Source organism: Aythya fuligula, chromosome 4, assembly GCF_009819795.1.
Source record: "Aythya fuligula isolate bAytFul2 chromosome 4, bAytFul2.pri, whole genome shotgun sequence".
NCBI classification, from domain to species: Eukaryota; Metazoa; Chordata; class Aves; order Anseriformes; family Anatidae; genus Aythya; species Aythya fuligula.
The window spans coordinates 16,235,147-16,242,820 of NC_045562.1; the positions used below are offsets into that span (position 1 = coordinate 16,235,147).

Sequence of the window (7,674 nt, forward strand, 5' to 3'; positions counted from 1 at the left end):
CTCTGGCCAGCTCCGGTGGAGAATTTAGCCCGGCCCCATCATCCAGCAGCAGCCGTGTGAGATGGGCTTTCCCCCAGCTTTCAGCTTTCCACCTCACCTCCTCCACCTTGGCGCTGAGCTGCTGCAGGTGCCTGCTGGAAAAAGCAGTGCCAATACAACATATTTATGGCTCAGCCTGACTTAAAAAAGAGAGAAACCCCTCGCTAGAGGAGCAGCAAATACCAAAAGCAAGAGAGGAAAAGGTCAAAGTCAGCTGGAGCCCACCCCCTGTATCATTTTCGTTCTCAGCCTCATGCAAACGTACAGCTGGGGAGGGAGCTGCTCCTCCAACGCTCAGCTGAACTAAGGGTTTTCTTTCAGCCCAGTCTTGTGACTGAAACCCGAACAGGAATATTTCCAGCTGCGACAAAATTAGCATAGAATTTAGCATAAAATCTGCCTGCTTGTGGACTTGACCAGCACGGTTTTAGATTTAGCAACACAGTCAAAGGCTACGTAGCGACCGAGCTTCCTGATGCTTGCCTCGCATCCGTGCTGTGATATACTGACAGCTCATTTACCTCCTAATTTTTGCAGAGGAAAAAAAAAAAAAAAAAGAGACAAACAGGAAACAATTTGCTGGTAATGAGCACAGCACTATGGAAATAATGGCTGGAAGACACACGGAAATTCAGTCTTGACATTTGCAAGCCACAAGCCCGCGTTTCCCCCGCGCGGCGCTCGCCGGTAGCGGTGCAGGCGGTGCAGCCTTCGGCCCCAGCCCAAGCCCTCTGCATTCGGTGCCCCCTTTCCTCTGCATCTCCTTCAGCCAGCAGCAGCCCTGGCGTGCTGCAGCTCTTTAAATACACATTTCGCTGAGTGAATGAAGAAGCTGCTGCATCTGTTTCTTCCTGGCAGTTGCTTGCAGGGTTAATTCTTTCTGTTCTTTGGTGTTGTTGATTTTTTATGACTTAAGGCTGGATTGGTGCTTCCAGCCACCTCCAGCAGCTGTAGGGTGGAAGCATCCTTGTCCCCGTTCTCACAGGCACATGGGTGGAGGCAGCAGCCTCTGGTTTGCTTGGGCAAGCCCAGCCCTGGTGGTCTCCTTTCCTCACCCACCAGCACAAACCCTTCAAGATGTGTACGGGACAAGTTGCTGTGGCAGCCTGCCTTGGTGTGAAATATCTCTTCGCTCCAGTCACTGGGTTTTGACCAGCATGAGGAATTCATTCTTTATTCCGTTTCCAGCTATGCTGCCTGCCCTGAGCACGCAAGCACTTCTCCACGCTCTCTCTCCTGTTCCCCTCGCCACCCAAATCCCACCCCGTGGATTACCTGCGTTGTCCAACAGCGTCACTCGTACCCTAGCTTGGACAGGGGAGGGGACGGCCAGGATTGGGGCAGGAAAGCAAGGACACCAGGCTCAGCCCCGCACAAACTCGGCTGCAGCTGGCCAGATGACACGAGCCGCTCTTGTTTCCATTTTAATCAGATTTCCCCCGAGCAGGGCACAGTTAATTTGCTGCTCGCCTGGCAGCAGCTGCTGCTTGTTTTGATGGAGTCACCATGACTCAGGAGGTGACGCTCGCTCCCTCCACATCTGCTTGCCGCGGCCTCCCGCGATGCTGCTGGGTGATTTCACTTAGTTTTCCCCTGGCAGGCTGCAGGCAGCGCCACTCCGGAGATGTGAAACGCCTGCTGTCTGCAAACACCCACCTGCAAGAGCGAGGCAGCTTTCCCCTGTGAAAAACTTCATCGATGCAGAAACGCCCCTGCCAAACTACCCGACCACCCTCAGGTGAAGGGTACTGGATCTTGGTTTACCCAGAATTCTAGAATGCACGCACGTAAAAGACCACAGCACACGGCATAATTTGTTTTAATAGACATTGTTTTACATTTATAGCAGTGAGAAGAGTGCTTCAGAAAGAGATACGTAAGCAAGCTACGGTAATGCTATCATCCGATTCCTAATATTTCAGACATAACGGGGCACTGCCAGATCAAGTCTGTCGCTTTACAACAGAGCAAGTTAAAGACGAGTAGTTGTACTGTGAAGACAAACTGTTGTCACTTTCCCCTGCGCATTTCATGCAACTGGGACACTGCACAGCCTGAAGTTCTCAGAAACGAAGAGCTTTCTGTAACACTTGGTTTGCAAAACACTTCGGGCAGGATATCACACAGAATAGAAGGGGGGGAGGTTTTGTTTTTCAGAAGAAAACATTTCTCTACCGTACCTTCTCCGACCACAATGAAGATGCCACATAAAAAAAATAGTAATAATAAATCACAAACCTGGTGCCTGTGCTAGAGTCCCTCTCTGAACTGCTGTTACTTTAGCAAACAGCCCAGGCTCAGACGGATTAGTCAGCCCAATGTTAGTCTGACAAGACAATGGTATGTGCTCCATTTAATGTTACCTAACCAGCAAAACATCCAGCTACCTGCCTGCCTGAAGCGCTTTGTAAGAGAACAAAACAACTGAGGATCAAAAGCTGTGTGAATGTAACTGCAGCTGGCAAAGGAATCTGCATGAAGAGACACCAGGTGGGGTGGACCCTTGGGAGAGGGGCAGCCCTGCATGATTTTTAGGCCATTCATCACGTGTACCCACGCAAAGCAGCGCTGCTTTTAAAATGAAGATTGTACTGTGCATGTGTGCACATCGACAAATCAAAGGGATGCAATTTCTGCAAGCCTCCATCCGCTCACACCGATGGCTCTGAAGCCCTAGAACAAACACATCATTTCAAAGAACAAAATGTTCTCATGCAAAGCTTTGCAGATGTCAGCATTATGTAAAAGGCCACTCTTAAAGCTCCCAATTTCCCCCAGCAGCTGCAGCCAGAACAGCTATACCTCCACCCCGCGCTACGCTCACAACCTTCGGCTGCCCCAGAACACGCTCTGCTCCGACAGCTGCTGCTCACAGCAGCTTCCCATTCCGCACCTCACTGGTCATGCTCCCGAGCTGCCTCCTCCTCCCTGGCAGGGTAAACCACTCCCTCCAGAGACTGACCCTCGCTGCTATCGCTCTGCCCGACAGGGAGCTTCCCAACCACCTGCTGCCCCAGGTGTTAGGGAGGGGGACGCTGCTTGCAGGACTCCTTTGCACCAGCACAAAATCTTCACCGTCGGTGTGACAACTCTGAGTTAACTTTTACTGAAATTTTATTATTATTATTTTTTAATAGATAGCCTCTTCCACAGCAAGGTCTTCTGTGTCCAGCCGTATGCAGCACGTATCTTAGTCACCGCTACTCCGCGGGCTGCTTGCATTTTCCATCTTGGGCAGTATTATACGATTCACAGTTTGTACACTTCATGCCTAGGAGATGGAACTGCACTGTAGAGCGGGCATTGCAATCATTACAAAGGATCTACGTATATAGGAAAGAAGAAGAAAGAGAGAGGCTGTAGCATCAACAGGACACTCAGCAACATAGTACAACTATGCTTTTAGCAACTACAGAACTGGCTTGCCATCAGGGCACAATGCCAAAAATATTTTCAAAAAATATTTGTTAAGGGCAGCAGCAGAATAGGCAGGGCTGATTTAACTTCTCAGTTTGCAGCTACAGGGACAGACATGCCTTAGCTTCTTCTCTTTATGTAGCAGAACACCAGAGAAAACCTCAAGTCAAAACGAGAGCAGATTAACAACAGCTACCAACATTAGCTTGTCTGCTATGTAAGACATAAGTCAAAGTGAATGCTCTTCTCAAAACGAGCAGTGAGGAGATTTTCCATAATGCTCTGACTCAGAGAGTCAGTAAGATGTGCTGCCTAAACCAGAACAGACACAAACAGAACATCAATGATCTGAGTGGTTTAATTCAGTCTTACTAGCAAGCAGCACCCAATTTCACAGTTCTGAGGTAACTGAAAGGAAACAGAAATTTGTATTTGCCAGCCTTGCACAAATCAAGAGCTGAGTGTTTTTGCAAGAAAAAAACAAACAAACAAAAAAACATGGAACATGAAGCTCCAACGTATAAAAAAATGAAATATTTCTGCTTTTTGCTTTGACAGCACCTAATGCTACAGAAGAAAGCAAGATACTTCCAAAGACCAAGCTATTTCTCCACTGTGTGATATTAGGGCATTTTCTTTTTTTATGTTGTTGTTATGTGTTGTTTTTTTCTTTTGTTTGTTTTGCTAGTGGCACGGAGGGTGCCTTTGTTTATAAACCCAATAGATCACACCGTAAGCTGACACACGACAGTTCTTTATCATTCCCTGAGTCAGGTTGGCTTCTGATCCAGGACAAGTTCCTACTGCCCTCTACCGCCAGTACGGGAGAGATGCAGATCTGCCAAAGGCAGAGGCATGCACCGGTCTCTTACCTCCACCATCATGTTCTGATACTCTGTGGGCATAGGAGTCTGTGCTACTTCATCATCCAGCTGCCGCCAGTACCTCCTCATATCTAAAGCCGAGTGCATGCACAAAGGACACCTGTAACCTCTGGCAAAGAAGAGAAAAAAGTCTAATTCAGAAGATGGAGAAGGGCCATGGAACAACAAAAGGTCAAGTTTCTGATCATACAAGTCAAAGAGAAACACTACAGAGAGAAACTCCGCAAACTGAAAGTTCTTGCAAACAGAGCTGGAAATTAAAAGCCCCTTTTCCCTTTAGGAGTTGCCCTGAAATTACTGAGTACTGGCACCATGATCTTTGCCCCTTCAAGTCATCTGCTTGGATTAAGCCATGCACAGACAAGAGAGGTTTATAAATACTTACTCCTTTAACATCTCCTCATAACATGTTCTGAAAAGAAAACAGAATGAGAGGCTTGGTAAGAAGAACGCAGCTACTGACCAGTAACACATCTGGGTTACTAACCCAACACGTTTGGACTGAACAAAGGGAAAAGGCACACAGCTATCCGCAGACCGTAAATTAAAAATATCCTCAGTCCAAGTGAAAAGAAAGCTCTCCCACAAAACCATTTGGTACTTAGCTAGACAAGCAGAGATAAAGCACACGTGATTCCATTCTAAGGTCTTCTAAAGTAACATGAGTGAACAGATTCAAAAATATGTCATGGGTTGCGTCAGTTGATTTTGCTAAAAAAAACAAAAAAAAACAAAAAAAACCAACAGACTGACATACCACAAGGTAAATTTAAGGTAGATGGGACCTGAGGGAAGATTCAATCTGGAGAGGCCTCTGTCAAACATGAAGGCCATTAACTGTACACACAGAGAAAAATGTGGAAGGGAAAGTGTCTATCTCAAGGTTACGAGGATGGGAGGGAAACAGGTGGCCCTGCTGTAATCATCCTTCTAAGGACACCTAATAAAAGCCCGATAGAGTGGACAGGCTTTGTAGCGTAACAAAGTACTCCAGTGCCTTGGATGTGCCCAAGGAAACTTAGCAGAGGAAAAAAATAACAGAATGAATCCTCCACCACCACCAAGATCCAGTGGATTGTGGAAGACATCTTTTCTGAAGAAAGTGCTTCCTGATAAAATGCCACTCTACCACGACTCCCTTAAAAACCAGGCATGTACATCAACAAGGCCTGTAGTGCTGCTGAACAGAATGACAGAATAATTATGGTTGGAAAAGCCCTCCAAGATCATCTGGTCCAACCATCCCCCTACCGCCAATGTCACCCACTAAGCCATGTCCCCAAGCACCACGTCCAACCTTTCCTTGAACACCCCCGGGGACGGTGACTCCACCACCTCCCTGGGCAACCCGTCCCAACACCAGACTGCTCTTGCTGAGCAGAAATGTCTCATTTCTGATCCAAACCTCCCCTGGCACAACTTGAGGCCACTCTCCCTAGTCCTATCACTAGTTATCTGCAAGAAAAGGCCGACTCCCAGCTCCCCACATTTTCCTTTCATTTGTAGAGAGCAATGAGGTCTCCCCTGAGCTTCCCCTTCTCCAGACTAAACAACCCCAGTTCCCTCAGCTGCTCCTCATAGGACTCGTGCTCCAGGCCCTTCACCAGCTTCGTTGCCCTTCTCTGGGCACGCTGCAATAAGTAGTGCACAGTAGGCAGCAGGTTATTTCCAATGCTCAAATATTTGCAGTGCTTTACTTGTGCAGAAGATGACCACATGGCAGAACGCGAGCTTCAACACGGGATGTGTGAATATCCTGTTTTGAGACAAGTATTAGACAAATGAAAAAAGAGTATTAAATTCAAGGACAGCCAACAATATATCCAATTGCAAGAGTCAAAAAGAAGTAGCTCACCTCCAAACATATTGGACAATCCTGTCTGGAGACGTTTTCGATGCACTTTGCGAAGACAAAGAAAAAGGTTAATCTACTATACGGTTATTTACATTGGTTTAAACATGGAAATTCCTAGAGACAGATAAGGACGTATGAAACACTATTGTTTTCATTTACGCCTGATGTTCTGAAGATTAACAGGTGGTTTAGCATAATAATAATAAAACACAGCTTAGAAGTATACACAGGGAAGTGGCTCCCAAGCCTTGCCTAGCTCTCCCCGTGCTGCAGCAGGGACAGCAGCTCTGATTTAAACACCGTCAGGGACTGCACTCAGCAGCAACTTCCAGAAGAGGGGTGGAAGGAGACCAAGGCATGTTTCTTATGTGTGTTTTCCTTCAGCTGTGGGCGAAGCCAGCCCAGAGGCGTGTTGTTTGGGATAGGTGCACTTAGAGCAAGGCTTGAGCCTGCTGCCTGCGTGTGCTGGGGCCAAGCCCAGGCAGCCAGCTCCTGTCAGCGAAACCGCGCTGTTCCCCAAAGGAAGGCACAACCCGCCGCGCGCTCACCTTGTGCTTCCCTCGGAGGCTGAGGCTCAGACACAAGTTGCATTTCGAGCAGTGGAAGAAATCCTCCTTCGGGCCGATCCTGAGGAGACGAGCGGCAAGTCAGCAGCAGCAGCAGCCGCCCCCCACCCCACCCCGACCCGAGCCGAGCCGAGAAGCCGATCCCGAGGGGCGCGCACCTGCAGATGCCGCAGTCGTCGCAGTGGTACTGCTTCTTGTCGCGGTCGAAGAGGTGGCACACGCCGCAGTAGTACTCGCCGAAGAGGCTCTGGCAGCCCTCGCAGCGCTGCTGGGCCTGCGGGGGCCGCCACACGGGGAGAGGGGGAGCGGGGGTGAGGTGCGCGGCTCAAGATGGCGCCGCCGCCCCCAGCCCCAGCCCCAGCCCCAGCCCCAGCCCCAGCCCCCGCCATGCCGCCCCGGCGCCCACCTTCTGCAGCAGGCGGCAGCGGCTGCACTGCACCTCGGCCACGCGGAAGCGGTCGAGCCGGTGCTCCTCGGCGCCGTCGTGGCACAGGCGGCAGGGGTAGAGCTTCCCGCAGCACGGCGCCTGCAAGCAGCACAGCACGGCTCGGCTCAGGGCTCAGTGCCCGGCCCCGAGCCCCCCGGCCCCGCGCCCACCCCGCCGCCGCCGGCTGACCCTGAGCAGGCAGCCCCGCCGGTAGTGCTCGCAGCCACCCTCCTGCTCGCCGCCCGCCGCCATGGCCCCGGCCCGGCACCACGCCCGGCACCGCGCTGCGCCGCCCCTTCCGCCGGGGGAGGCCGGGCAGGAGGCTGTGCGGGTAGGCAGCTGGCACAAAACGGGGTTTGTGCTGTTAATAAGCACCCCCCGAGTCTTGTTCTTATAACACAGGCAGTGCCACCGAGGTACGTGAACAGCTACACCGCCAGGTTTACACCCAGTGAAGTAGATTTTACGTATGCAGTCACACACTCG

General features: G+C 50.4%; 1 protein-coding gene across 1 annotated transcript; it reads right to left on the minus strand.

Annotated features, from left to right (window-relative positions):
- Window positions 1–1,852: 1,852 nt before the first annotated feature.
- On the minus strand, window positions 1,853–7,440 carry RCHY1 (ring finger and CHY zinc finger domain containing 1). The gene is made up of 9 exons (XM_032186847.1): window positions 7,378–7,440; window positions 7,168–7,287; window positions 6,920–7,035; window positions 6,744–6,822; window positions 6,196–6,240; window positions 6,038–6,096; window positions 4,726–4,752; window positions 4,329–4,449; window positions 1,853–3,362 (listed from the first exon to the last, which is right to left on the minus strand). Exons 1-9 carry the CDS (start codon window positions 7,438–7,440, stop codon window positions 3,240–3,242), a joined length of 753 nt encoding a protein of 250 aa, XP_032042738.1. The 3' UTR covers window positions 1,853–3,239.
- Between the last annotated feature and the right edge of the window lie 234 nt (window positions 7,441–7,674).

What these genes read in the sequence shown, in the direction of transcription:
- RCHY1 (XM_032186847.1), bottom strand. Translation starts at nt 7,440, where the DNA reads ATGGCGGCGGGCGGCGAGCAGGAGGGTGGCTGCGAGCACTACCGGCGG. An exon ending in GCTGCCGCCTGCTGCAGAAG is followed by an intron (nt 7,036 to 7,167) that starts GTGGGCGCCGGG and finishes CGGCCCCCGCAG; the next exon opens with GCCCAGCAGCGCTGCGAGGG. An exon ending in ATTGTCCAATATGTTTGGAG is followed by an intron (nt 6,097 to 6,195) that starts GTGAGCTACTTC and finishes GTCTCAAAACAG; the next exon opens with GATATTCACACATCCCGTGT.